We start from the raw sequence: 27,056 nt of genomic DNA, 5'->3' as shown, positions 1-27,056 counted from the left end.
GAGTCCCGTCGAGCGTGAGACTACCTCAAAGCACGTCACCGACGATAGCAAGCAGTACAAAGAGCAGATCGTCCTCCTGGAACAACAGCTCTCCGCCGCGGACGCACGCCTCAAACAAGCTTCCGAACGCAACGCGGCATTGGAAGAACAAACCCAAACAGCGTCCAGCTCCTCCGCAGCGAATGAGAAAGCCCAACAAGAGCTTCAAGACCAGCAAGAAACGATCGCCGAACTCCGCAAAGCATTGGAGATTGCATCTTCCCAACCACGCGAGGTTGTGCCGCAGGATGTGTCGGCGCTACAGCGCGAGAACAGGCTCATGGCTACTGCGTGGTATGATCTGTCAAAGAGACTGCAGAGCAATGGCGTCAGTCTAGGAAGGAGAAAACCCGACCCGAAAAGCTGGATTGGGAAGCAGAGGGCTTTGGTCGGGCCAGGGAGTCTTCCGGTGAGTTACCATTCTTGCTTGGGTGTGGTTTTGATGTGGGTGCTGACCTTTTCGTAGCAGAGATGAGGGTGCAGTGTTGTCCGGTGGGTTTGTAGGCTTGATGTTAGACGCGATATACCCTGGCCAATGGCCGATTTGCTATGCCGTCTTACTATGACTCGATAAATGAGCATATCTTTACATACCTGTTGACCTTACTCCCAGATGAAGTCCGCTGGACTATTCAGTTCTTGTCATGGCTATGCTAATCGTAAGTCGTAGATCGTATGCTCCGGCGGCACTACAAGACCGCGTCCAAAAGCTTCTCCACCGTCCTCTTCTTCAACCGCTCCACCTCTCCCTTGGCCACATGCGCCGCAAACTCCAAAGCCTTGCACCTCGCCTTCCAATCTACACTATCATCGCCCACATTGCTATTCCTAGCCGCCGACCTCGCAATCTCGGACATGCTCTCCTCCACCCAGCCATCTCTATTCACTTTATACATGGCCTCCAACCCTTTCCTCAGCACCAAATCGTGCGTGGTCTCCGTCACAGGCGCCTCACTCGCGGTTGATGACGACGACAGGGACGCGAGCGACAACCCTTTCATTTCGAAGTTTCCCATACACCCACCCAGACTCACCTGCCAGTACAAGTCAAACACTTCCCTCACTCCCTCGACGATCCCTTCATCGTACACGATCTCCTCGTATCCATCACTCCCAACACAAAACCTCGTGACATTGATTTTCTTCCCGTGACCGGCCGCGGGACCGAGAGGAACATTGTATTGATCTCCGACGCCGAGCCAGGACGCGGCGGTGATGCGCGCGATGTCGCCGGTGGTGGTGGGAGAGGTGATGTTGGGTACGGAGAGACGGGTGAGGATGGAAGTCGCAAGGCGTTTGGCTTCGTCGCCGGTGAGGCGGTTCCGGCGGTTGTGGATGTCGGAGCGAAGAAGGTCACTTGTTAGCACGCGTTTTAGGGTCTCGAAGGTGAATGTTGAATCGGTGGTGGAGGAGTTGTTGGAGGTTGCGGGCTGAATGCTAGGCGATTGACGTGGTTGCGAAGCTGCTGCAAGGTTCTGCTCGGCCGGGGTTGCGCCTTGAGTGGACTTGTTCTCGTTCTGCTCGCCGTTGACGAGTACCATCGGCGGCGTTGCAAGGCGTACGGGCCCGCCAGTTCGGGCAGGGACCTGAAGTGACAGTCTCCCCGGTCGTCCCTCGCTGGGACTTTGGAACATTTGCGGTAGCTGCGGAGACGGCTGTTCGATGATAGTCTGGGGTTCAGTAGACGTCGAACCCTGGCCTTTATCCTTATCGTTGTTACCAGGATCGGCAGGAAATGTACCAAAGGGCCCATCCTGAGTGTTTCGATTCGCCGGTGGTCGGCCTCTTGGCTTCGCACCTGGTGGGTGAGCGGATGGCCAGGCACTTGACACAGCCGGACCGTGTCGTCGTCTCTTTCGAGACGATGATGGAGTGACTGCTGACTTCGGTTCGCCGTCAAGCGCTGCATCGATATGAGCCGACATTGAAGTCGGGATTGAGGTCATGGGATGCGGAGAATTCGGACCCAGTTGCCATCTCAAATTCGAAGGTGTCATTCCTGCTGACGGTCTTCCTGACCATGGAGCAAAGCTTTGAGGCGTCACTGCCGACGCTACAGCCCACGGATCGTTGTACGCATCAGGATGAGCACTGAACGGAGCTCCTGTCAAAGGAGTGCTCATCTGCTGTTGTGAGAACTGCGCAGCATTCCCCGGTTGTCTTGTCTGATTGTCGCCTTGATCAGACGTCGCATCATCCTGTTCAGTCTCGGAATTGCGCCGTCGTCCTCTTTTAGGACGGAATGCAGGGTCCAAAGCTCGAATGGCAAGGTCCTCTTCGGCCATGACACCATCTCTGCCAGTGGTCGGATATGGATCGTTCGGAGGCGGAATCTCAGTCGCATAAGAGTGCTGCTTGCCGAGCAGAAACTCGAAAAAAGCATCAATATGCATCGCTCGCATCCACCGTTTGAGACGAACGCTATACTGCTGCACTTTCTGCACAGACTGGCCCTTTGACACGTCGGGTGCTTCCACACCGAGGTCGAGGGCCAGTTGACCCCATGTCTTGAGCTCTTTCGCATCGAACTTCTTGATCAGCTCAAACAGGCGAAATGTCTCAAAGTCTTTGCCATCACTCTTCGGCGGAGACTCAAAGTTGGTCCTCAATGTCGAAGTATCCACATCAAGTGGGAAGTGTGGATTACAATACAGGATGAAGTCTACAAAGGCGTCTGTGATGGTGTCCGCGGTGACGTCCCGAGATGGCAAAGATCTGTCCAGAGGGGTGTAGCCTGCTGCTGGAGTCGCGCTGCTCATTCGTGGTGATGTACCGCTGGGAGGTTGCATTTGTCCTTGCATATCAGAGGAAGACGTCCTGCCGTGAGGAGATTGACGAGATCCAGCTTGCCTGAGGCCTGGATGTAGCCTTTGTGGAGGACTACCATGTATATTCGGGTCGAGTCCATACACCGGAGTTGCAAGCTGTGATTGAGCATATGGCGAGTGTCCCGGTCCAGGTGATAGATGGAATTGCTGCTCAGCGCCCGCGCCGTGGTCGTGAGGTCGGTACATGATCAGATACAGCGGTATGAATCGCAAAGGGTCCTACGACCTGCCCTCCTGGGGCTGGTCAGCCTTCTGATCAGTAAGAGCAAGCGGCCTGTGAGCTTGCGGCAGCATACCACGGGCGATGAAGTGAGGTCCGGATTAACAGCAATAGGATCCGCAATCAGGCATTTAGTCGCGATGTTGAACCAGCAAATTGACACCTAAGAAGTCGGTCGAAGATCATTCGTCGGAGAAAGCAGGTCGGCTGCACCCGGACAGCAGCTGGGCGGTTCTGCCGAGGGACAGAGGTCGCCTGACGTCGGAAGCACCTTTCACATGCCGAGATCCTGGGGGCATACCTAGGTAGGATACTACTACCAGATGAGGCATCTCTTGACCTACTTCACTTGACTTTTTCTGTGATATACACGACCAAGGTCTGAATCTTGAGAGCACATCCATTTCAACTATATCGCATACTATCCCTGCATACCGCCAAGAAGAACAATCAACATGTCTACCACCACCAAGGTAACCACATCCTCCATACCATTCACCGGATATGAGTGGAGCATATACTGACAGCAGCGCAAACAGGAGGCCACCGTGCCCGCCATCCAGCAGACTACCGCTGAGCAGCAATCCGACAATGTCGCGCACGCATTGGCAGGAGCCGGAGGCGGACTGCTGTCCATGGCATTGACGTGCGTTCACTCACTCCCTCGTATGCTGTGTCACGACTTCGAGACTGACCGATACACCCAGCTACCCATTGATCACGCTCTCCACCCGAGCTCAGGTCGAGAAGAAGAAGGCCTCAACCGGCACCCTCGACGCCGCCAAGCGCATCATCGACCGCGAAGGCATCGTCGGTCTCTACGCCGGTCTTGACAGCGCCTTGTTCGGCATCACAGTCACCAACTTCGTGTACTACTACTGTACGCATCTTTCTATACCCCACAATCTCGCCCAATCTCCAGTCTAACACATCTCCTCTCTCACTCCAACAGGGTATGAATTCTCCCGCGCCTTCTTCCAACGCACGACCAACAAAACCGCCCTCTCGACCCTCGAATCCATGGCCGCGGGCGCCCTCGCCGGCTCCGCCACCGTCCTCCTCACCAACCCGATCTGGGTCATCAACACCCGCATGACGGCGCGCGAGAACGAGGGCCACGGCCTCCCCACAAAAGAAGGCGAAGCGGTCCGCAAGACCAAGCCCCCCGGCACAATCTCCACGCTGATGAAGATCATCCACGAGGACGGCGTGACGCGCCTGTTCGCCGGTGTGCTGCCCGCGTTGGTGTTGGTCATCAACCCGATTCTGCAGTACACCATTTTCGAGCAGTTGAAGCAGGCCGTGGAGAAGAGGAGGAAGGTGGGAGCGACGGATGTGTTTCTGATCGGTGCGTTGGGAAAGTTGGCGGCGACGAGTATTACGTACCCGTATATTACCGTCAAGTCGAGGGCGCATGTGGCTGCGAAGGACGGTCCCAAGTTGGGCATGACGGCGACGTTGAAGAAGATTTACAGGGAGGAGGGTGTTGGTGGTCTTTACGGAGGTGAGTCGTCGCTGAGGATCTTGTGATTCAGAGGACCTTGCGCTGATCTGTGATGTTTAAAGGCATTGGACCAAAGGTCACGCAGTCGGTCATCACCGCTGCTTTCTTGTTCGCCTTCAAGGATGCGCTCTACGACATGACCGTCAAGGCTCGCCGCTCCGTCAAGAAGAACTAAGATCAACATGTCAAGATGGAGACATGTCGACCGTATTTGGAGGGTGTACATATGAAGAGCTACAGTAACGGCAGGGAGATTGAAGTCGCAAAGTCGAAGATTGGAGAGTTTGCAGAACCGCAAACACAAACACATGGATTGGAATGTGTGGAGAGAAATTCTTGATTTCAAAAATGCTATGCCAGAGATAGTTGCTGAATACGATACCAACGGAGTCATTTGAGTCACAGAATGTACGATCATCAGCTTGTTGTTGTTGAAATCGCGTGCGCCGAACGGGATGCGAAGGTTTGTCAACAAGACTGGGCTCAGAATTTCTAGTATATACCACATCATCATCATCGTACACTTGCACTCTGCTGTCTAGCGACATCTCCCGAAGTCCACGTCTGCTGCGCCTTCGTTCCGGGCGGCAGAGATATCGGTACGCCATTACTCCCCGGTGAAGGCACGTCCGGCCTGCCTGGTCCAGTCCCATTCTGATCACCTATCGCGTACCCACTCTTGCCCGCAAAGGTATGTCCCAGTCCATTCTCCGCATGCATCGGCGACTGGGAGAACGCAGGTCCATCACTCCTTTTCGAATCCGCAGTGTTCAGCGGTAGCAGAGGTTGATGACTCTCCGCCTGCTCCCTCGCGCGTTTGTCGGCTTTCGCAGCGTCGGATGTGCGGTCGTAGAGGTACAGTCCGATGAACGTCAGCACGAAGCCAAATCCTTGAATCTTCGTCATCGGACTGCCAAACCAGACGATGGCAAAGATGATGACTGCCACACGCTTGATGAGACTCGCGACGGAGTAAGTTACTGGTGAGACCATTCCGAGGAGGACGAAAGCGACCAGGCTTTGCCCAAAGTGGAACGTGCCGTTGAAGATAAATTCGGCGGCGAGACGCCCGTGATCGAGGGATCCAGGCCGCTCGCGGAGGTCGATGGAGCCGTCGTGGAGGAAGTCGGCGGCGATGGAGAAGCCTTCCGACCATAGCCACACCGGCGCGGTGAAGAGGAAGGCCATCATTGAGGAGTAGCATAGGAGGTTGAGTTTGTCGGGTTTGCGGCGGGTCATGGGAATGCCGTCGGCTTCGGCTTTTGCGGAGTCGTTGAAGATGGTTTTGGAGACGATGTTCTGCGTGACGAAGAGAATAGCGCTGCCGAATGCGTACGTCAGGCCGATGAAATTTCCCTTGAAACTTGTCGAGCAGGCCATGATGACGCCGATGGTGAGCGGGATCAGTGAGAGATAGGTCGGGACGGAGTATTTGATGTTGAAGAATAGGCGATAGGCCACGACGGTCATGAGTGGAGAGAGGCCTTTGATGGTGTGGACTAATGATACAGGGATGCGTGACATGGCATCGGAGTTGAGGATGTGGCCGCCGATTTGGAATGCTGTGAGAGGGAGTGTGGCCATGATGATGTCCTTGCTCGGTTTTCGAATGCCGTTTTTGAGAACCGGGAGGGCGTTTCGTACAGTGGTATTTCGCTTCGCCAGCGCGGAGAAGAAGACGCACCAGATGGAGACCAGGAGGAATTGTACAACGGTCAGGGTGACGGGTTTCGGGAGAGCCGTCAGGATAGCCTTGGAGGAGGTGTTTGTGAGGATCGATGTGCCATACCAGAAGGCACATAAGGTCTTGCAGGTAGGTTAGCCTTGAGTACTCGACACTGGCGAGAGTGGTGGGAGGAGTATCAACATACGACTAGCTTAAACGACACCGGTGCTTTCAACGAATCTGCAATTTCGTGCGCATTCTGACTTATGCTCATCTTGCGTGTCCGTACTGTCCTAATCGCCTCTGACAAGCTCTTTTGTCGATCGTGTCGACCGATCTGTGATCTCCCATTCGAATCCCACGAAGCCCAGCTTTTGGCGTTGGAGGCCTTTCGTGCGGGCCATCTTTCGCTAGAATGTAGACCTGGCGGCAGACCATTCGGAAGGGGTCTAGGACTCGGTCCGCGCGATACGTTTTCTTCTATGGCCTCCTCGGGGAAGTCATGAGGATCGGATACGAAGTCGGGAAATTTGGAGAATGATGACCGGGGTTCGGTCGCGTGAGGTGCCATTGCGGGTCGTGAGGTCGCTTGAGCGTGAGCTTTTTACCGCGCCATTTCTCAGCCCTGCATGGGACTCAAGAGGTGTCGAAGTCGCCGCGTGACGAGTGCGCAAACCGGTCGAGGAGCCAGACTGTCTGGTAGACGGCAGAAGTCTGTTCCTGGTCGCGCGAGGGAAACGAAAGCCAGGTGATAGATGTGTTCGCGAGTCGAATCAATCAGCGAGAGGAAGGACTGCGCGTGCGAATGTCGACAAGGGATCGTGGTGAGGATCAGCTGTGGTTGTCTCGAAGCATTGAAGTCAAGAAGAAGCTCAAAGTTCTCGCCAAGGATACCACGCGGCTGAGCTTGTGACGAAAGGCAAGTCTCCACAGTTGCGTTGCATTGAACGAATGAGGACGTTGAAGCAAGGTGTAATTGGCACGGCAAGAGGTAGTTGACCTCCTAGTCGTGTTCACTGTTCATACGGCGTGGCGTGAAAGCCAGTAATGGACACTCATCGATCGATCCAAACCGACGTTCCTGCAACGAGAGCTTGCGTAACCTGCTTAACCATGTGACTTTGCAACTGGGCATCTCAAGCTCAAGTCATGTCGCATCGAACCTGTCCACGTTCAACACTTGCCCTGCATTACATCAAATCGATCAGGTGCGGAAAGTGATCTTGACGAACAAGATGTATACAATAACTTGCTTCTAAGCGTCATCTGCCTCGACATACCACCTCGTCGGAAAACGCCACCTTAAACCCCTAAATAAAGCCGGCTAAAGACACTTTCAAAACCACCCATTCATTTCCATGTCCATCTCTTTCGATGTTCTAATCTATTCGGAGTCTATTCGGAATCATCCTCAACCATGGCCCTCTTGCCGGCCTTGGGAGAGAGCTTCGCCGGCGGCACACCAAGACCGTTCCTGTTCCTGAAGAACAGCACCTTGGATTCCTCGCCAGTGGTACCAGGCAGAGGCTCGACCCACTGGCACCAACGAGCGGACTTCCACATTGCCTTCAAGAATCCGATCGAGCCGCCCTCGACATCGGCGCGGTAGTGCTGGCCCATGATTGGCTTGATGGCCTCGGTCGCCTCGTCGGCGTGGTAGAAGGGGATGGTAGAGACGTAGTGGTGGAGAACGTGGGTCTCGACGATACCGTGGAGGAGGTTGCGGCCGATGAAGCCGAATTCGCGGTCGATGGTCGCGGCGGCACCGCGGGCGAAGTTCCAGGCGTCACCAGTGTAGTGAGGGAGAGAAGGATCGGTGTGCTGGAGGTAGGTGATGGCCACGAGCCAGTGGTTCACCCAGAGGTATGGGAGGATGTACCAGACGAGGAGGTTGGTGAAGCCGTAGGTCTTGCCGACGTAGGTCAAGACGGAAGCGGTAATGGCAAGACCCAAGTCGGAGAGGAGGATGAGGTGCTCGTCCTTCTTCTCGTAGAGAGGGCTGCTTGGCAAGAAGTGGTTGACGCTGCCGTTGCCATTCTTTTTGCCGACACCCTTGCCCTCAGGCTGCTTCTCGTGGTTGTTGTGGCCGGTCAGGTTCTGGATCAGGTACATTGGCCATCCGCCGAGCTGCTGGACGATCATGGAGACGGCGGTGTAGATTGGAGTCTCCTCCATCAGCTCGTGCATCTCGTGGAGAAGGGCGCCAGTGCGGGTAGCGTGCTCATCGCGAGTGCGTGGGAGAAAGACCATGTCGCGCTCCATGTTGCCAGTCGCCTTGTGGTGCTTGCCGTGGGAGATTTTCCAGCTGAAGTACGGGACAAGAAGAGCAGAGTGGCAGATCCATCCAACGGTGTCATTGAGAGTCTTGCTGGGCGAGAAGGACTGGTGACCGCACTCGTGGGCCAAGACCCACAGACCTGTGCCGAAAAGACCCTGAATGAATGTGTATGCTGCCCACAGAGCTGCACGAGCTGGGTATGAGGGAACGTATTCCGGTGTGCAGAACTTGTTGAACAAGAAAAATGTGGTGCTCAGGAGCACGATATCCCTGGCGACATAGTACAGGCCCGTTGCGGCGGATCGCTCAAAGCAATGCTTGGGAATGGCATCACGGATGTCCTTGATTGTGTAGTCTGGCATCTTGAACTCGTTGCCGTAGGTATCGATGAGCTTGCTGGAGGCTGGCTTTTGCTGGTAGTCGTCGTCGCCCATCGATGAGAGGGATGTCGACGAGGCGGAGGCTGCCGGCGAATCATTGGGGGAACCAGCGGCGGTCGAGGGAGAGGACTCCGCCGTGACATGGCGTCTCATGGCCGGCTTCTGGGAGAGGGCGGTGGTGCTCATTTTGGCGACTGTATCGTATAGACTGCGGCGTGCCGTGTGGTGGAGTTATTTCGAGAGAAGAGTGTCTTCTCGGTCGAAGTTCTGGCGAGAGATGTCGCTGCCGTCTCAAGTGGTTGAGAGCACAGCTCTTGAAACTTGGCGCGTTGGGAAAGAGGTCGCCCAGTGGGAGAGGTGGGGAGCTGAGGATAGAGACGGTGGTAAGGCGATACTGCAGCTGCAAGACGTCGAATGGCAGAAGACAAGAACACAACGCAGACGAGACCAAGGACGAGCGGATTGTGTAGCAAAGGAGGAACTGTGGCCTCGGGGAATGGCAGTTTTGTTGTATGATTTGGGAGATTTTGAGCTAGCGCCGGGGCTCGCATTAGAGTGAGATGGGACTGAACCAAGGGTCTTCTAGACCTGGTCCCAGCGGTCCGACCAGATTCCCATACACCGACTCTTTCTTTGCTCACTCTTTGCCATTGATCGGAGACAGTGATGTGGACATACAATTGCAATACATTAAGTGCTTCAGTATCGCCTGCTCTCTTCCCGAGACTGATTACACTGTACTCCGCCCAACATAGAGAACACAATGAGAGCATTCTTCATTCCTCTCGCCAATCCAATGCCAAGTCGCTGGTCGATCTCAGGCACGCCTCCCTCAACGACCAGGTTCCATCCCCGCTCTTTTACCGCAATCGGGTTCTCGAACGGGTCGTACCGCTTCAACGGCCACCTTGCAAAGCGAATGGCAAGCAACCCTAACTTTTCCGACGTCGTTGCAGTCGACTTCTCGTTCGTTCTCTCGCCACTATATGCTCCACAGAATGTGGTCGATGAGCTGAATCGATCAGCCACGCCAGCGGACATCGGTACGACTGTGCATGAGCTGAGAGGCTCTCCCGACTGGAAAGGCAACAAGTCGTCGTTCACATGCAAAACGTGCTGAGCTGATTTGACATGTGCTATTGTCCGGCGAGCACCTGATTCGACTTGGAGCAATGATTGGACGATAGCAGCGTCATGCTATGGCTGTGTTGCATTTTCTTATGTGGTCTCGCATCAGCTCACTCACTGCACTGCATCATTGTGCTTCTTGTCCCATGGGCCAACGGATGGAAGTAGAGGGTTCAGCCAGACCAGCAGGAGACAGGGCCATGTCTTGAAAAACTTGAGATGACCACCGTTGGAAGTGAAAGGTAATGTAGCTCCGACGCCGGATTGACTCAGTCAGGATCTTCTGTCTGTATCGTTTCCTGCCTTTGTTGGTAACAATATCTTCGTTCTCGTCTCTCCTTGGCTGTTGAGAGCCATCTACCAGGCAACCATTCCCGAGACCGATGGAGCATTCGTCGTTCAGGTGATCAACCTAACAAACCATCAAAGTCCTTCCTCTCTCGACCTCACCTCCTCATGCTCTCCCTGGCCACAACTCCTCCGCCACGTCCTTAACCAACTTCAACTTGGCAAACATCTTGGCCTCGTCCATTCCATCCGCTCCCACAGCCACACTCGCAAATCCACACTGAGGACTGATCCCGATGTTCTCCATCGCCTCCTCGACGCTCCTTCCCTGGCCTTTGGCAATGATTCCCGCCGCCTCCAAAACCCTCTGCTTGATGAGCTCTTTATCTTCAAGCTCGGGATCCTTGGTAGTAACCACACCCAGCACAACGTTCTTGTGCACGGGCAGGAAACGCAATGGCTCGAATCCGCCAGAGCGAAGGTTGTCGTACTCGAGGTAGAAGGTATCGTAGTTGAGGTGCGTGAAGAAGCGCTCGGCGATTTTCTCGTAGGAGCCCTCGCTAAAGTGCATTGACTTGGAGAAGTTGCCTATTCCAACCCATTGTCAGCCCTCATAATCCAGACAAGATTTCCTTCGAGAATGTCAATCACTCACCTCGACAAATATGCAATCCAACATGCAAACCCTCCGGCCGGTCCCTGATACAATCATTATGCGCCTTCAAATACAACTCAAACATCGCTTCCGTATCCTCGCCATCATCCCTCAGTCCCTTCAACATATCATCCGAGCAGAAATACGCCAGCGTCGGGTCATCGATCTGCACATTCCTCAACCCTTCCTTATACAACGTCTGAAACTCCTGCCTATACGCCTTGGCCAGGTCATCGAAAAACTCCTCGTCACTCCCATACGCTTCGGGAGAATAACACTTCCCCTTGGCTAATCTCAAGTGGAAATAACACGGCGGCGGCATGGTGAATTTACATTGCGCCCATTCCTCCTCCGGCACCGTCCCGCGGAGCAGTTTCCAGTTCTCCAAGTATGGCGACTCCTTGTACACGATTTTCGCATCGCAAATGGCGGCCATGGGGTACTGTTTCCCCGCCTTCTTCAACGCGGCGATGGGAGCGGCGGAGAGCCGGGCCAGATCCCACGGTACCGGCGAGACTTCATGGAAACCCTGCAGCTTCTCAAAGAAGCCGGAGAAGTAGTATTTGCGGTCGAACTCCCCGGAGCAGAGGGCGCGGACGGAGTGAGATTTTTGTTTAGAGACGATGGTGGCGATTTCCTTTTGCTGGACGGAGTGCAGGTCCGAGGCGGAGATTTCGCCCGCGTCGAATTTGGATTGGGCGTCTGAGACGGTTTGCGGGCGGATGAGGGAGCCGATGTGGTCGGCGTGGTAGGGGAGTTTGGCGGGCATGGTGGGTGGAGTGATGGAGGGGAGATGTTTATCTGGTCCGGATGGGTATATGAAGGGAAGGTAGGGTAAAGGAAGGAAAGGAAAGAAGGAGCGGTATACTTGGATGAAGTTCGGCGAAAGCGGCTCAATCTACTCCCAATCTCCTCACGATCGTGATGACTTTTGCCCGATACAACGCATTGGACATGGAGCTCGCCTGTCGATGGGTGGATGTGGTTCCTGAAGCTAGTCTGTAGTGTCAGCAGCTCTGCCCGCAAATCCTAAATCGTCTCGGTAGCTGCGTCGGGTGTTTGCCACGTGCCGAATCGTGGATCTCGGAAATGTTTTGGTGGACTCGTCCCTCTCCTCCACGGCGAAATGCGAGAGATCTCCGAAAGACACAATCCCACGCTGACTAGCCACGGTGACATTGGACCGTCACGAACCTCATCCTCAACTGCCGATGTTCTTCTGTTCGATCGCCGTGTCGTCAGGATCCACCACGAAAAGTCACATGGGTCGTGGAGCGACCGCACAGGACGTCTCTCGTCTGACTCCACATGACTCCCCTCATTCTCTCAATCGCAGATGTGTTGTGCAGAATGCCGCGACTCCGTAGCCATAGCCCTTCACGGCCTCAACTTCGTTGGACTGTTTTGAGGAGGACATGAAGACCAGAGTATGCGGGACCAAGACATGGGCACGAATTGAGAAATGACAATGAAAGAGTCTCGCATTTCCAGCATTCGCCATATGAGAGTAAACATGCCAAAATCGTGGGTATCAAACCAATCATTAATCCACAAAACACTCGTCAAGATTCGCAACATGACCCATTGATGAACAGCAACATCTCATCACATCCTCGACTTCCGCCTCTGCTTCTTCTTCTCCGCATCCGACGCTCCCAACATCGAATCAAAGGTCCGATTGGCATCCACCAAATGCGCCGGCGTTTGTGGCCTCTCATTCGGACTGGGACTTCTCCCATCGGGCGTGACGCCAACAGGTAATGGCAATGCCTCGAGGTTCAGTCCGAAACTACTGAGACGTTTCTGCGCGCTGCTGCTCCTTTGACTCGTGTCGCTGCTTGGACGGCGGGGAGAGCCTCCTCTGCTACCAGCACCACCGCCGCCGCCGGCGAATGGCATCGGCGGAGGGAGAAGCCCACCGCTAACGTTGCGATGGGTGTAGCTCTGCTCCGGCTCCTCTTCCTCCTCGGCTCCACCGTGTGTATTCTGCTGCACCTCCAATGCTCGACTGAGGATTGGGTCCGCGGCACACCATTTGTCCGCCATCACCCAGCAGTGACTTCGTCGATAGATTCCCTCAACGCCATGCTCGACCACATCCGAAGGGAGGGAAACTACGCCTCCACCGGCGCCTCCGACGGAGAACCATGTTCTTCGTCCAGCTGTTGCGGCGCCGGCGTTTGGATCAGCCCACGGTACACCAGACCGAGGTGGCGCGCAGAGGAAGTACTCTACACCTTGTGTCCAGTTCAGACCAGGTGCATCGCAGGCGAGCATAGGTAGAGCTTGTAGAACAACGTAGAGGAAAATCCACTGTCCGATGCGGAGATCTTCAATCTCGGATGGCGTACATCCATGAGCGGCGCGTTTCTCCATCTCACGGAATGCACCAACGAAAGGTGTCATGGGCACAACTTCGTTGTGGGAGGCGCGGAGTATTGTTGCCATTTCCTCATCTTTGACTCGCTTGTTCAGTGCTTTGTTCATTTTTGGGTCCGTTGGGGAAAAATCGGGACGGGTGGTGCGGAGCGTTGGGAGAAGAGGGAGATCGAATGGAACCGGTGGCTTGACGGGCGGAGAAGAGCGGTCGTATTCGGAGAGGATGGCACGGAGGCCACGTACGACAGGGCTTTCGCGGGTATCATCTTGGCTGGCGCCATCGAGTGTGCGGGTCGTGAGGTTGGTGCGGTCGGCGATGTGGTCGTATAGCGAGGAGAGGTCGAGGTAGACGTCTCGCAGTACCAAGCGGTTCAGTCCGGAGGTCTCGAGTGAGTTCTTCTTGCTGCTGGCCTTGGGTGGCCAGTTGCCATATCGCTGCTTGAGCAGTCCCAGCATGAATTTACGCATGCCCAAGAAACTCTCCTTCCACTGTGCGAATCGAACACCTTCTTTCCGCTCGATCGACGTCTTTGAGCTCATGATGCCAGAGAAGAGGAACGGGAAGTCAAAGTCCGTCATGATCAGTCTTATCGATGCGACACGTTTCTCCAGATCCATGGCCGCCCGAGTAAGGCGGTTCTGGGTGACGGGAGAAATCATCGCGAATCGAGGACTCTTAGCAGCCAGAAGATCATCGAGCTTGCCGACGCCGTGGGTGAAAGCTTCGTTGTAGAGGAGCACATTCTTCATGCGCTCGCCCAGCACGATTCCCTCGATGGTCGCTTCGCGGCTGACCCTGACATCTGCAAGGCCCAACTCTGCGACGTAGCAGTTGAAGCTTGCGTCGGCGACCTCGCCATATGTAGATCCGTCAACATTGGCGAAGTGGTAGGATTTGAGAATTCCTGCAACGGTGTAGAAAATGGCGAAGAGAGAGCTCCTCCTCTCTGTCGCAATCAGGGACTGGCCTGAGAGAAAGGCAAAGAAATTGCGATAGTCTATCAGCGTTTGCAAATCTTCCATGGCGATCATCTCTGCTGATTGAGGAGCCGAGTTTGACTGCGAACCGCCCAACTTCACCGGGACATAGAGATGCGTCTCTTGGACAGTCGTTGAGAAGTCCGAGTAACGACCATGAGAGTCGTGAGAAGATGTAGAGCTGCCGTTCGGAGTGTCACGTCGAGGGCTGATGGGAGGCGTCGCTAGGTCTTTCACGGAGAGATTGGGATCTCTGCGGTCTCCAGTGTTTGAAGCAACATCGCTGTAGATATCACCGTAGGCCAGTTTCGTCAATGTCGCGGAAGAAGCAAAGATGGCCGGGTCCACCTTGAAAGATGCGCCCTTGTTCGAGGCCTTGGGAAAGAGATGGATGTAGCAGTTCCCACCGTCGTTATTCCACAACTCTTGCATTGGCCGGCCATTTTTCAGCCCGTCAATATCGTACGGCACCTTGGGCTGTTGACCGGCGACCCAAGCGACTGGTCCTTTTTCTTGGCCTTGTTTCTTCTCGCTTTTGTTACTCCACCAACGCTTCTTCTTCGTCGTGGGTGACGCCGCTCCATCCTCCGGTAAGATCAAGGTGGGTGTCATAGGTCTGCTTCCAGGCGTTCCAGGCGAGCGACTGGCGGATGGGCTTCGTGGCTTGGCCAAAGGCGGTGGCGGAGGTAGGGCAGTGGTAGTAGTAGCTTCGGACAGTTCCAAGTCTCGAAGACTGGGTTGGCTGCTTTCCGGCGTCATGAGGTATTGAATAGAGGGCTTGCGCGTTTCATTGGATGAGGGAGCCTGTTTGGAAAGTTTGCCGGGCGATTTGGAGCGTGATGTGTACTCGGCTGAATCTCTGCTCGGTGAGAGGGAAGTGTCGCCGCGTTTGGATGACTTTTCGTCATTGAGGGAGAAGCCCGCGGTGAATATGGTTGATAGTCGTCGAGCCATGATCGCGTGGCCTCGAGGGGTGTGGGACAATGACGGAGGTCCGAAGGCGAATGCTCAGTCAGCTGTACATGTAGGTGTAACTTGGATAGGGAGAAAAGTGGATCAAATGACACGAAGAGCCACGCGGGAGGAGAAGAAAGCGGGAGGACAGTCTTGAAATAGGAGAACGTAGGTAGGAAGGAAGTCGAAGAGAGGAAGAGGAAGAGGAAGAGGAAGAATGGCGCAGCACGCGTCTGAGAAAAGTGTTTCAAGAAGTGGATGCCGATATGCAGCAAGTCTGGAGTCGACGTCTCTTGGAAGCGAGGAAGAACCTGAAGCATGAGCCACGAATACGTCTGTGATGGGCTGCTGAGTGCTCGATGGGGAATCCGGCAGGCGCTGTCACACACGGATCGGGTACTGCACCTCTCTGGGAACATGTCCCTTTCGTCGACCAAACTCCAACGTCCTACGTAATAATGCCGCGACTGTTCATTCCCCTCAAAAGATGGAGCATCAACCCTGTACGCGCAGCGTCAAGTCGCTTCAGGTTGAGTTGAGTTGGCGGTGGATTCAGGCTGAGGCGCGGCGAGTCGAAGGCGTGCAGATCTGTTCAGCGTGCATGCGCACTGTGTCACGATGCTCAAAAATGGATGCAGACAGTCGGCGGTTGGCGCTTCAATAGTTGGGTCCAGTGGGTGCCGACGCGAATGCGAGTGGAGAGTGTGGGCGAGGAAGACATGAAGCAAGGTCGAAGTCGGGACGTGTTTCGCAGAGAGCTAGAGCCAAGAATGCATCGAGCCGGGGGTCTATTTTGGGTGACAAGGGCCGATGACGACTTGTATGTCACTCATGTCACTTGACCAAGCCCACATGGCATTCGTTCCGATACGGGCATACGATCATGTACGACGACTAGCACGGACAACGACTACCGGGACCCATCAATACGGACAATGAAACACGACAAAACGTCAATTGCGTGTACCGGGAAAGCGAACTTCGAAGCGGCGAGGTGTTGCACCCCCACGTAGGAGGGCGTGAGCACCGTCTGGAGTCTACACTCCGTGGAGGCGCAGATCGTGCATACCATCAATCCTCCAATGTCCATCACCCTTCCACTCCGCCTCATCAGGAATCTCCTCTGGCCGGACAACGACCCCCGCCAAGCCGCCACCTACAACATGACATCCTCAGAAAAAGAACAAATCAACCTCCTCCGAGGCTGGCCCAGCCGCGCCTTGCTTCCTCTCCCTCTCATCCGCGCCGCAGCCGCCACCGTACTCTCCGACCCCACAATCGCCTACAACGGTCTGCTCTACGGTCCTGATGAAGGCTACCTCCCCTGTCGCGAAGCCGTAGCCGCATGGCTGACGACCTTCTACCGGCCCACGCACCGCATCCCCGCTGACCGAATTTGCATCTCGGGTGGCGCATCGCAGAATTTGGGCAATATTCTCAATGTCTTCACCGATCCCGAGTATACGCGACATGTCTGGTTCGTCACGCCGGCGTATATGCTCGCGTTTCGAATCTTCGAGGACGCGGGGTTTGCCGGGAAGATGAGAGCTGTGCCGGAGGATGAGGAAGGGGTTGATGTGGAATATTTGAGAAGGGAGGTGAGGAGGAGTGAGGAGGTGGCACGGCGGGAAGGGAATGTGAAGCCCAGGTTTAAGCCGGAGAGGAAGAGGGCAAAGGTGTTTAAGCATGTGCTGTATTGCGTGCCGTCGTTTAGTAATCCTTCGTCGAGGACGATGAGTCTGACGAGGAGAACGGAGCTGGTGAGGTTGGCGAGGGAGTTTGATATGTTGGTTATGTGTGATGATGTCTATGACATGCTGCAGTGGCCGGTCGATGGTGAGGATCTGGCTGCGATGGAGACTGCACATCTGCCTCGTTTGGTTGACATTGATCGCGAGATTGATGATGGCGCGGAGAGGGAAGATGCAGATGGCTTTGGTAATGTCGTCTCCAATGCTACCTTCAGCAAGATCGCAGGGCCAGGTATGCGAGTAGGCTGGGCTGAGGGTACTGCAAAGTTCGCGTATGGTTTGGGCCAAGCGTAAGTGGTTTACTCTCAAGTTGTGCGCGGCATGCATGTTGAGATCAAGCTGATTCGATGCACAACCTTCCCCACGCTGACACCTTCTCCTCACAGCGGCGTCCAACGTTCCGGCGGCGCACCCTGCCAACTCACATCCATCTACTTGACTCACCTCCTCACCACTGGCCAACTGCAAAACCACATCCACACCGTCCTCCGACCTGCCTACGCATCCCGCTACAAAGCAATGCTCACCGCCATTGAAACTCATCTCCTTCCACTCGGCTTCACTCTTCCTCAACCAGATCGAGACGTGGCGGGTGGTTACTTCCTCTGGCTGGGCTTGCCGGGCGATATGCAAGCCACCGATCTGACGACCCGGTGTCAAAAAGAGGAGAATGTGATCGTCGCGCCGGGTGGACTGTTTCAGACTCCGGGTGATGATGCGGTACTTTGTGCTCAGAATGTGAGGCTCTGTTTCGCGTGGGAGGATGAAGAAAACTTGATCGAGGGCGTGAGACGAATTGGCGAGGTGGCGAGAAGATTGTCGAAAGGAGAACAGCGGGCGAGTGAGGAGTATGTGCTTATCGATGGAAGCGGCGGGGATGAGCCTGAGATGCAATCATATATGTGATCGCTGTGCAGGAGTATGACTTCCGGACGTTCACAGGCGTGATCGACGCCGGTCATATCGATGCGACAACGCAGGCCAGGGCAGCCGTGGACGCCAGTCCTCCGCTGAGCCTGCGGTCCTTTGAGCAGCTCCCCAGACTTCCGCCAATATCAGGCATGGTCCCATGTCGTGACTGCCTTTGGCGCTTCTGCGCTCCTTTGCTGTCGATGCACCGCCGCCACCTAGAACACCTCCTCCGTGACTCTCCGTCCAAACCACGACCCAAGCTCATCCTCCTTCTCCTCATCAGCTCCCAAGAAGAATCCAGTCAGCTTCATGTTATCCGTGTCGCCATTCAACTCCGGCCAGTCAACCCGACATGGCGCGCCCTTGGCCTCCAACATCTCCTTTGCAGTTCCCCAGCTGAACCGACACTCGTTGCCCCAACCGAACAGAGGATCCATGTTCGACTTGAGCCAATTCGAGCATCTCGCGTCAGAAGGATAGCCAGATCCCCAAGCTATCAGTCCATCATCGTCCGCGCTAGCGTAGCTTGAATACAACACATCCAGCGCGGCATCTCTCGTGACCTTGGCGCAAACCGAGGCAGCGGAGACACACGGATAGAGACTGTCGGCCTTCTTCGCAACGGTAATGTCCAGTGCTGGGAAGATTCTCTCAAGCTTCTTTTGATACGCAGCTGGCTGGCCGATGGTATCGATGTACACTTCTCGGATGTTCACACCAGAGTCCAGAACCTCCTGTATCAGATCGATGGTGGCGTCCATGGCTTGTGCATTGAGATTGTAGGTCCCGTTCGGTCGCATCATTGCTGATGAGATGTCCTGCGCGGACATCAGTCGTGTCGCCCAGCCGGAGTTCTCGTGAAGGTCGGTGTCGGGTGTGCAGATTCTCTCCATGAGTTCGGATCGGAAGGCGGGCGTCAAAACTTTGGAGTCGTCGAATCTGTGTGTGTCTGCTAGGAGCGAGCGGTGTATTGCTAGAGGTAGGTAGTATAGGCCGTAAACCATGGGGCCTTCGATAGTGGTCAGTGTTTGATTGGATCCAAGTATGCAACTTCTTCATACCAAGAACAGGACCTCTGCCAGCTTCATCCACTCCCAGCACGCATTCTATCGTCATGTCATTTTTAATCGTTGTTGGAATCGCTGAGTGATGTGTGTAGCTGTCGCCTGAGTGGACTTTTGACTTGACGACTGAAGGCGGGAGGAAGACATCTTCGGCGGGAGTTTCTTGGAGGACTTCTTGTGAGTCTGGCTGGTCTTCCATTATTTCGTCCATTTTGGTGATGTGTGTAACCTGTAAAATGTGGTATGCTGAACAATTTGATGACGAGAAGTGGAGGAAGACGCGACGTAAATTCAAGACGCGTTGCGGAAAGCGCAGCCGACACGTGACACCATTTGTACCTCCGTCCCTCCGCTCAAATTGCAACACTCCAAACCAAACTAATTAGGACCACCTCGTGCGGTGCATATCACACGACAGCGTAGAGAGATGTTGCCGACAAGACCATAAGAGCAACGATCCTGATGCACATCTCCCCAATTTCCCGCGCAACTTTCACCGCCCAGGTATCGCTCGGTCGGCTTGGATGGTGCAGTTTGAGCGGAAGCACGGAGGTATAATGAAGGAGAGTGTTATGTCTTGAGCTCCGTACATTAAATACTCATGTATCTCCACTGTGAAAACCCCCACCATCGCGAACATGTCTCGAGAACATGCGAATCCCTGCGAATGGTCGTCCATGGCGATGATGAGCATCGTCTGCCTTTTGAACTGGCCAGATGTGAGAGAGCGTCAAAGCTTGAAAGCATCTGAGCCTGCAGCTATCGGTCCTAGATTTGAACCATCGACGGAAGTCTGACTCGCAGGCGTTCCGAAGGTTCCACGCGTGCTTGTGTATTCGTCACGACACTCGTTTGAACTGGAGCACGTTGAGCTTGTATCCGTGCCTCCTAGAATTGACGGGCCACGGTTTGAACATGAGCTGCCATCGACTGCTGTCGCGGTCGGTTTACATGCCGAGGGCTGCCCAGGACGGGAACGGTATCATTGAAAGTCCCTTCATCGTGAAACAGCGTGGTAGTCGTCTGGATTCAGCTTTCATAGCAGCGTTATAGCTTGCAACGAAGGGCAGTCGGCGTTTGGTTCTGAGCTCTTTGTCAGACAGCATCTTCAAGAGCGACCAAAAATGCTCCTGAATAAGCCTACCAAACCTCCTCCACCTCCGGCTCCACCTTCACCACGACGTGCTGCTTCAGTCTCAATCCATTTCGTGAGAAACTCCTTCTTCATATCCTCCAACTTTGTGACCTTGGTCTCCAGCTGAGGCTCCTGCCTGTCGAATGCCAGCAGCGTCGGGATCTTGTTGATCATGTAGCGTTGAGCAATGCCAGCAGGTCCGCCTAGATCTGGAGAGTCCATCTCGACCTCCACGAAAGACACGCTCCCTTGCTCTTCGCCTACGCCATCGTCTTCAATGAGCTCTTTGATGATTGGTGACACCGCGTCGCAGTCGCGGTTCCAAGTCGTCATCCACAGTGTGATCAATGGCACACGAGTGCTGGCAGAGGTCAAGAGCAGGGTCTGTAGCTCATCCTCATTTCGGATCCTGGAGGGGTAGACGCGATTCTTTGGCTTCTGTGCTGGGCACGTAGTGGAGAATGGCCGGGTCCCTCTCGCAAGCACGAGATGGCTTCGAGTCCCAAATTGAAGCACTGGAATTCGCATGCCTGAGTCGTTGAACGAGACGAGGGATTTTGCGGGTGGCATGTTGAGGTAATGAGAAACCAATGGAAAGTGTTGTCCTGGAAGTTGGAAATATTGCTGGCCTCGGCAATTGACGTCAACTCACGAGCGGGATGGTCCGAGCGTGAACGACGACTTCAGGTTGCTCTCAGGTTCCTCCTTACTTTACTCTACACATCCACTCCAATCTTGCTCACACCTTCCAGGTTCACTTACATCCGTTCCCATCGCGGTGAACGCCAGAGCTCCGACAGATGGCCACCGTAGTCGATGCTCGCTGGCTTGAAGATTTGCTAACCATGGCGCGGGCGACATGTGTCTGCATACGCACAGGTGAACCAAGTCTCCCTCTGTACGCAGAGCACCTCGAAGGGCCATCATTCGGGTCGAGCCGGTTCCGGTCAACCCCTACGATAGACTGCACGATGGACCTCCTTAATTCCTTTGTCTCGAGAAAATGGTTGCACTGACCCGTATCGTTCTGCTCGAAGACTACCGCATCCGGCCATGTTGACATGTCTTTGTGCAGACTCATAAAACGATGGAAGGCGATTGCGGTATGTCATGGCGCTGTGATTCCACACGAACGACTCAGACATGGCTCTTCCTCCATGCGACGACTTTGCTGCATCGGTACTTCTGCCCGTGGTGCCCGGGGTGCCACCGGGTTGCTCTAACGCAAATGCTGGCCATGCCGCACACATACAGTGTGACCTCCGCACACGGCGGCAGCATACTATCAACAATCATACAATTTGCGGCCACTGCTATGATCGCACCATGAACGGGCAGCACGCCAGAGACACCTACTTGACAGCAACAGAGTTCGGACCACCAGGAAAACCTACCGGAGCGGCCGCTGTAGCAGGAGGCATTGTCACGCAGGGATGGCCACCTCTCGGGCAGGTTGCAAGGGGCTTTCCCGACATCCTTTTTCACCAATTCTGGACGAGGCTATGCAGGACTTGGTAGGATCATGCTCAAGACAGCCGAGACTGCAACGTAATTTACTGATATATGTTGCTTCTAGTGAAAAAATTGAACAAGAGAAATTTGACGTCCTCATCAACACTGCCGCTGCCGCCCCAGGCTTTGTTCCACAAACGGAGCAAGCCCGTTGGAATTACCCGTGGAATCAATGCCTCTGCATTAAAGCAATCGGATGGCCTGGGCCGACTATGCAGCCACCGACACTGCCAGGGCGGAACGCTGCCCAACCCACCCTTCCACCAGCAACCGGTGGGGCCGGTGGGCTGAGACCACGGAATTGCGTTGGGAACACCGCGATCGGGGTTGACTCCTGTTACGACTCAATCCTGGACGATCTTGTTGCTCGAAGGGATAGAAACGACTTGTGGCTACAGCGTGTTAGTCGCGCTCCAGACGGTACGCTATGCCGTGCATCCCGGGCAACCATCAGGGCGCGGAACAAGGAGCCAAGCAACAGTCACAGGGCATGTAGATGTGGCGGCGATACGAGCAACACTCAGCCCCACAACGTCGAAGTGTTGCAATGTATGTCATGCCAGGGCATGTGGTGCTTAAGGCAGCTTGGAACGCCAGGGTCGAAATATACTTCGCGGAGACCTCCACGTCGCAATACGCCGCGTGCAGGAGCGCCCCTTCTTCATGTACGAGGCGCTGGCAACATGGTTTTTCCTCGCCCCATTGCAGCGTATACGGATACGGGAGGGCCATAGCCTGGGTACGTTTATCCGAAATCAGTCTCGGAGCCCAGCTCATTGTTTGCGGGCATTCGAGCCACTTGGAGCTTTCGTTTGTTTTCCATGTGTTGCAACGAATGCTATTCGCTGGAAGCATTTTGAGTGCCAGATATTGGCAGAATGGCAGGTCAGTTCATACAGTCGTTCATTTTTCAACAAGCAAAAGACAAATTCAAAATCTTATTTCAATGATATCTCACGAGCCATCGCCGAACACAACTCAACGATGCACCACGCTCACATTTGCGACCTAATTCCAAGGTCGTATAACAGCAGGACGGAGGGTGCTCGTGCACACAATCAGTACTCGTGAGGGAGAGATGTTCGTTGAAGTCCGCTGCCGCGAAAAGCCACGCATGTCAGAGAAAGGAGAGAGTTTCTCAAAAGTGACGTGAGTCCATACAGGAGACCACAACTTGCTCCCGCCTGCACAGAAAGCATCGTCAGCACTACCAGTCGAGAATACATCATACCTATATCCTATCATGCAGGAACGAAGCGCGCTACGCTGCGCAAAATGAGGTATGTGCTAAAGTCGTTAGAGCTTCACGATCCGTTCGGCTAGCGGTAAAAGCGCGCTAGCATGAAAGTTACTGGGAAGCTTTTGCATGTGATCGAACGCCAAGTTCTGCGTTTGCAAGATTGACTGCGTTTGGTGCCCTCGAAAATTCATCAGTTGGCGTTCCAGCGCCGCATCTCTCCAACACTCTCGACTCATCGCAACTCGACCTGTAAGTATCTCCACTCCTTCCGCTTTTCCGACTGCTGCCCGAGTCGTTGGCACCTCGGGTTTCCTGCACATCGACTGATTAGCTTGCAACAGTCATAACAACAACATGTCTTCGACTATGGCGATTGGAGGCTTTCAGCCATTTCCAAACGAGATGTACGGGCTCGTGTTCGGAGCGCTTCTCAAGCAGGTCCGAGCCTATCACATCAAGAAAGAGTTCGACAACGGCAGACGCAAGACTCCTAGGTTCGGGCAATGGCTCGTTCCCGTTGCATCGGACACTTTGAATGTCGCCAGAGCCAGTCACGAGACGAACGCATTGTTCTACGATGAGATCTTGAGGTGCGCAACTTCTTCGAAGAAGCCGACGAAAATGATCGCCTACATCAAGAACCTCAATTTCAGACACCTCCAAGACTTCATCAAGAACGGACTAACGACAGCGCAACAGCAGCGGCTTGCGGAGTCGACGGAACCCAAAATCATCGCCATCCTCGACTTCGACGGCGACGAGTACAAGACAAAGGAGTTTGGACAGTGGATCGGATTCATCCAGAACAGTGATGTGCGCGTCGAGTACATGGCAGGCGACCTCGGTGACCCGTACGCAGTGAGGGCAAAACTAGAGGGCACATTCATGAGGGCCTTTGATGACAGGAGGGGCATGCTCGAGATCTACAAGGCCTGCGTCGTCGGACTGATGAACCTCAGAGTCGCACGTGAGCGAGTCGCAGCTCTGTATGAAGAGATTCCTGAAGATGAGGCGGATGACGATGACGAAGAGGGTGAGGATCGCGCCGCCGCTACTCGGCGCGCAAATGAGGAAATGGCCAAGAAGATGGAGGCGAGTAAGGTGGGAAAGGGTACCGGATTGGGTGCACTACTTGGACTCGACACCACGGCTGGCGCAGAAGAGGACGAGGTGGAAGATGGCGATGAGAGCATGGGTGAAGACAGTGACTCCGATCCGGAGAACATGTCTTCGTCGGACGAGGACGAGTGAAAGGTTGTGCGCAAGCCCGGACAGTGCGCAGCTCAAAAGACTGTGCACGAGGAGATGAAGTTGGATGCAGATTAGACGTCGAAACACAACACACAGCATGCGAAGGTGATTCGGCACTCCGGACGGATAGAGTGGACAGAACTGCAACTTAGGAACATTGCGTGACGTCTACATTTTCAGGTCTTGTCATAATTACATCGTGCTGCTGACGTGCCTGCCTATAATACATGCCTTCGCATCGAGCCTTTGCTCTCTACACATACTTCCCTAAGTCTCAAAACGTCGACGACGACAAATACTCGCTCTGACTGAAAAATCCTTGCTGCGCACCAAGTCCTTCCTGCTCCTTCATCACAGCATTGTACTGTGCAATCATTAGCTCAACTCTCTCCACAAACACACAGCCTTCCGAAGCTTACCTTGAATATGAAGTTCAGAATCAACGCCGCAATCAAGCTCACACAAACGATGACCGGCCCGGCCACCGAGTCAAAGTCCTTCCCACTCCTCGTCTGAATCAAGTTCATCCGCCACATATACGTGCCATATCCCCACGCAGCAGCAAACAGCGCGATGCACGTGTACACGATGCCCAACACCTTGCCGACGACATTGTCCTTGCCCGCCGCGTTGAACAATCCGAGGGAGAGGGAGGCGAGCAAGATGGAGACATGCTGCCATTTAATAAAAGTGCGTTGATTCGCAAGCCAGACTTTCGCTTCGACTTTCACAGGACCTGCGTCTTTGATCCAGGCTTTGGGCTCCACGACGCCCGGCGGAAGCTGGACTCGCCGTCTGGACATAGCATATTTACTCGTGCTGAAAGCGGGGAAGAGGGACTTAAGACCAGAAGGGGGGTTGCGGGCGGTGTTGTGAGTTTGCGTGCCGGTTTCGTCGTCGTCGGGTTCTTCGGCAATTTCGTTTCGTTCCGTGGGATTTGCGGTGGCGACGTTGGTGAAGTCGGATGAGGGGACCATGGAGGCGCGTTTGCCAGAGGTGGAGAAGTTGTTGTTTGGAGAGCCCATAGGGGAGATGATGCCGGATTTACGGCGATGGGAGCCGCCGAGACTCTTTGACTTGATGAACGAGCCGACCGCGGTCTCGTCGTCTTGCTCTTTTTGTTTCTTCGCTTTCTCGTCCTCGAACGCTTGCTGTGGATCCTTGCGGATGTCGACCTCCATTTGACTGAGCCAAAAGGGGAAGGTGTTGACGTTGTCTTCGAACAGCTGAGCCACGCCGTGAACGTATTTGCTGAATCGTGGTGCCTCGCTGACCAGATGACTGCTCATCAGATCATCGATCCACTCCGCAGACTTCTTGCCTTGCGCGTTTCGGATTTTGACTTCGAGCAGAGCGAACGGGAATCTTGTAATCTCTCCTTTCCGAATGGATGTGAATGGGTACTCAAGCTCATTGTTATCGATGTCCCTACGATGCCAAGTATCCGGGTCTCTGCAAGGTCGATCGCTGTCAAGAGCGTCTTCGCGAATGAAAGCGAGATCAGTGTCGAGACTGATGCGAACGCGGTTGTCGCCGGGAATCTGGAAAGCAGTGCGAGTGTAGTTCGCCCGAAGGACAGGTTGCAAGTCGTATTGCTTGATGAAGTCTTGGATCTCTTCCACAGACCTACGCATTGACTGGGCCTCTTTGCTCTCCGCTCCTGCGCGCTCCTCCAACTTCTTGATCTGCTTCTCCATGTGATATTCGTGGTTGATGAATTTCTGCACGTTCTTGTCCTTGGTCGTGAAGCGGGCCTCACTACTTGTGTTGTCCTCGCCGACAGTCTTCTTCTCGACAAAGATCTCCGGTCTATTGTTGAGCTTGCCGTACCATCTGAGTCTCAAAGAAGAGCCGACATTCTTTTCCACTTTGTTTGAATATAGCTCGAATGCAGGACTGTCGAAGTAGATGCTGGTAATAGAAGGATCAGGAGTGTTTCCCTCTGCGACCTTTGCTGTTTGCGGGTTGTACACCAGGACTGGCAGTCGACGGAGGATCATCGTCTTGACCTCGAGCAGGTTCTCCGGATGTACCCAGAATTTGTAGCTGACGTACTCCTCCTGATTCTCCTGGTGCTCACTCGCCTTGTCGGACTTGGCATCCCCATCTATATGTTGACGTGCGAAGCTGTACATGGCACTCAATCGGTACAGCAGAGGGCCGTAGTCCTCCTTGTTGAAGGGCAGAGCGGCGAGTCGGACTTGCAACAACGGTCTAAGTCGGTATGCTCCTCCACGCTTCCGGTCGTGCTTTTTTGCGGCCTTGAGGAAACCGGCATAGTTGATGCGACTGTATTTCTCCAGCTCGTTGGTCTCCTTGGAGATCTGGTCGAGCTCGGCGATAACCTCAGTCAGGATCTTCTTCTGCTCTGCCTCGCTAGGCATTGGTTTCTTGCCATTGCCATTGCTCTTCTGCCCATTGTCACCCTGCTCTGCCTCCTTTCCTGACGTAGCAATTGCGTCCAGCTTGCCCTCGCATTTAGCAGTACGCTCTCGGAGTTTCTCATAGGTGTCGCGATGGAATTCGTGCACTTTCTCGAGCTGCACATTCACCAGCTCGTCCACGAATTTTCCCTCATCCTCGTCGGTCCACTCGTCGCCACGAGTTGGGGTCGCAGTCGTCGGTGAGCTCGGGGCAGAATCGTCGTCTCGGAGGAGCTTCTTGAGCTTGGTGTAGTCGATGTACTTGTCGTACCACGGCTTGTAGCGATTCAGCTCCAGGGTCTTGCCGAAACGCATCGTGAGGACTGTGAAGGATTATGTGAAGGAGCAGGCCGAGAGCAACATGAGGTCGAAAAGTTTGAAGGTCCCAAGGTGGACGAGCGAGTCGCAGGGAACAGCCCGGAGCAGCATCGAGCAACAATCTGGTCGTAAAGCCGGCCCCTCCAAGGTCAA

At 54.5% G+C, this 27,056-nt stretch overlaps 12 protein-coding genes across 12 annotated transcripts; 4 read left to right on the top strand and 8 right to left on the bottom strand.

Moving 5' to 3' along the window:
• Positions 1 to 289: 289 nt before the first annotated feature.
• MYCGRDRAFT_19719 (uncharacterized protein) lies at positions 290 to 439 on the top strand (the record flags this gene model as incomplete). The annotated part of the gene is made up of 1 exon (XM_003855605.1): positions 290 to 439. A coding segment is annotated over one exon (150 nt), but the record flags the coding sequence as incomplete, so codon positions are not given.
• Positions 440 to 1,069: 630 nt separating this feature from the next.
• MYCGRDRAFT_90602 (uncharacterized protein) lies at positions 1,070 to 2,798 on the bottom strand (the record flags this gene model as incomplete). Its single annotated transcript, XM_003854813.1, has 2 exons — positions 1,070 to 1,073; positions 1,129 to 2,798. The coding sequence occupies 2 exons, from the start codon at positions 2,796 to 2,798 to the stop codon at positions 1,070 to 1,072; spliced, it is 1,674 nt and encodes a 557-aa protein (XP_003854861.1).
• Positions 2,799 to 3,542: 744 nt separating this feature from the next.
• Positions 3,543 to 4,766, top strand: MYCGRDRAFT_90601 (uncharacterized protein; the record flags this gene model as incomplete). Its single annotated transcript, XM_003855606.1, has 5 exons — positions 3,543 to 3,560; positions 3,618 to 3,733; positions 3,795 to 3,967; positions 4,040 to 4,591; positions 4,654 to 4,766. 5 exons carry the CDS (start codon positions 3,543 to 3,545, stop codon positions 4,764 to 4,766), a joined length of 972 nt encoding a protein of 323 aa, XP_003855654.1.
• Positions 4,767 to 5,104: 338 nt separating this feature from the next.
• Positions 5,105 to 7,054, bottom strand: MYCGRDRAFT_107963 (uncharacterized protein; the record flags this gene model as incomplete). Its single annotated transcript, XM_003854812.1, has 2 exons — positions 5,105 to 6,397; positions 6,463 to 7,054. The coding sequence occupies 2 exons, from the start codon at positions 6,826 to 6,828 to the stop codon at positions 5,105 to 5,107; spliced, it is 1,659 nt and encodes a 552-aa protein (XP_003854860.1).
• A 424-nt stretch (positions 7,055 to 7,478) lies between these two features.
• Positions 7,479 to 8,532, bottom strand: MYCGRDRAFT_103147 (uncharacterized protein; the record flags this gene model as incomplete). Its single annotated transcript, XM_003854811.1, has 1 exon — positions 7,479 to 8,532. One exon carries the CDS (start codon positions 8,517 to 8,519, stop codon positions 7,653 to 7,655), a length of 867 nt encoding a protein of 288 aa, XP_003854859.1.
• A 1,965-nt stretch (positions 8,533 to 10,497) lies between these two features.
• Positions 10,498 to 11,755, bottom strand: MYCGRDRAFT_36801 (uncharacterized protein; the record flags this gene model as incomplete). Its single annotated transcript, XM_003854810.1, has 2 exons — positions 10,498 to 10,919; positions 10,987 to 11,755. 2 exons carry the CDS (start codon positions 11,753 to 11,755, stop codon positions 10,498 to 10,500), a joined length of 1,191 nt encoding a protein of 396 aa, XP_003854858.1.
• A 695-nt stretch (positions 11,756 to 12,450) lies between these two features.
• Positions 12,451 to 14,847, bottom strand: MYCGRDRAFT_55014 (uncharacterized protein; the record flags this gene model as incomplete). Its single annotated transcript, XM_003854809.1, has 1 exon — positions 12,451 to 14,847. One exon carries the CDS (start codon positions 14,773 to 14,775, stop codon positions 12,592 to 12,594), a length of 2,184 nt encoding a protein of 727 aa, XP_003854857.1.
• Positions 14,848 to 16,389: 1,542 nt separating this feature from the next.
• Positions 16,390 to 17,954, top strand: MYCGRDRAFT_68091 (uncharacterized protein; the record flags this gene model as incomplete). Its single annotated transcript, XM_003855607.1, has 2 exons — positions 16,390 to 17,338; positions 17,435 to 17,954. 2 exons carry the CDS (start codon positions 16,461 to 16,463, stop codon positions 17,952 to 17,954), a joined length of 1,398 nt encoding a protein of 465 aa, XP_003855655.1.
• Positions 17,955 to 18,071: 117 nt separating this feature from the next.
• Positions 18,072 to 19,223, bottom strand: MYCGRDRAFT_68089 (uncharacterized protein; the record flags this gene model as incomplete). Its single annotated transcript, XM_003854808.1, has 2 exons — positions 18,072 to 18,969; positions 19,022 to 19,223. 2 exons carry the CDS (start codon positions 19,221 to 19,223, stop codon positions 18,176 to 18,178), a joined length of 996 nt encoding a protein of 331 aa, XP_003854856.1.
• A 909-nt stretch (positions 19,224 to 20,132) lies between these two features.
• Positions 20,133 to 20,687, bottom strand: MYCGRDRAFT_35710 (uncharacterized protein; the record flags this gene model as incomplete). The annotated part of the gene is made up of 1 exon (XM_003854807.1): positions 20,133 to 20,687. The coding sequence occupies one exon, from the start codon at positions 20,685 to 20,687 to the stop codon at positions 20,133 to 20,135; it is 555 nt and encodes a 184-aa protein (XP_003854855.1).
• A 1,647-nt stretch (positions 20,688 to 22,334) lies between these two features.
• Positions 22,335 to 24,162, top strand: MYCGRDRAFT_90594 (uncharacterized protein; the record flags this gene model as incomplete). The annotated part of the gene is made up of 4 exons (XM_003855608.1): positions 22,335 to 22,410; positions 22,921 to 22,951; positions 23,056 to 23,160; positions 23,253 to 24,162. 4 exons carry the CDS (start codon positions 22,335 to 22,337, stop codon positions 24,160 to 24,162), a joined length of 1,122 nt encoding a protein of 373 aa, XP_003855656.1.
• Positions 24,163 to 24,436: 274 nt separating this feature from the next.
• MYCGRDRAFT_107959 (uncharacterized protein) lies at positions 24,437 to 26,934 on the bottom strand (the record flags this gene model as incomplete). Its single annotated transcript, XM_003854806.1, has 2 exons — positions 24,437 to 24,526; positions 24,582 to 26,934. The coding sequence occupies 2 exons, from the start codon at positions 26,898 to 26,900 to the stop codon at positions 24,437 to 24,439; spliced, it is 2,409 nt and encodes an 802-aa protein (XP_003854854.1).
• Between the last annotated feature and the right edge of the window lie 122 nt (positions 26,935 to 27,056).

Source organism: Zymoseptoria tritici, chromosome 2 (genome assembly GCF_000219625.1).
Source record: "Zymoseptoria tritici IPO323 chromosome 2, whole genome shotgun sequence".
Lineage (NCBI taxonomy): Eukaryota > Fungi > Ascomycota > Dothideomycetes > Mycosphaerellales > Mycosphaerellaceae > Zymoseptoria > Zymoseptoria tritici.
This window is presented reverse-complemented; position numbering and strand designations above follow the sequence as displayed.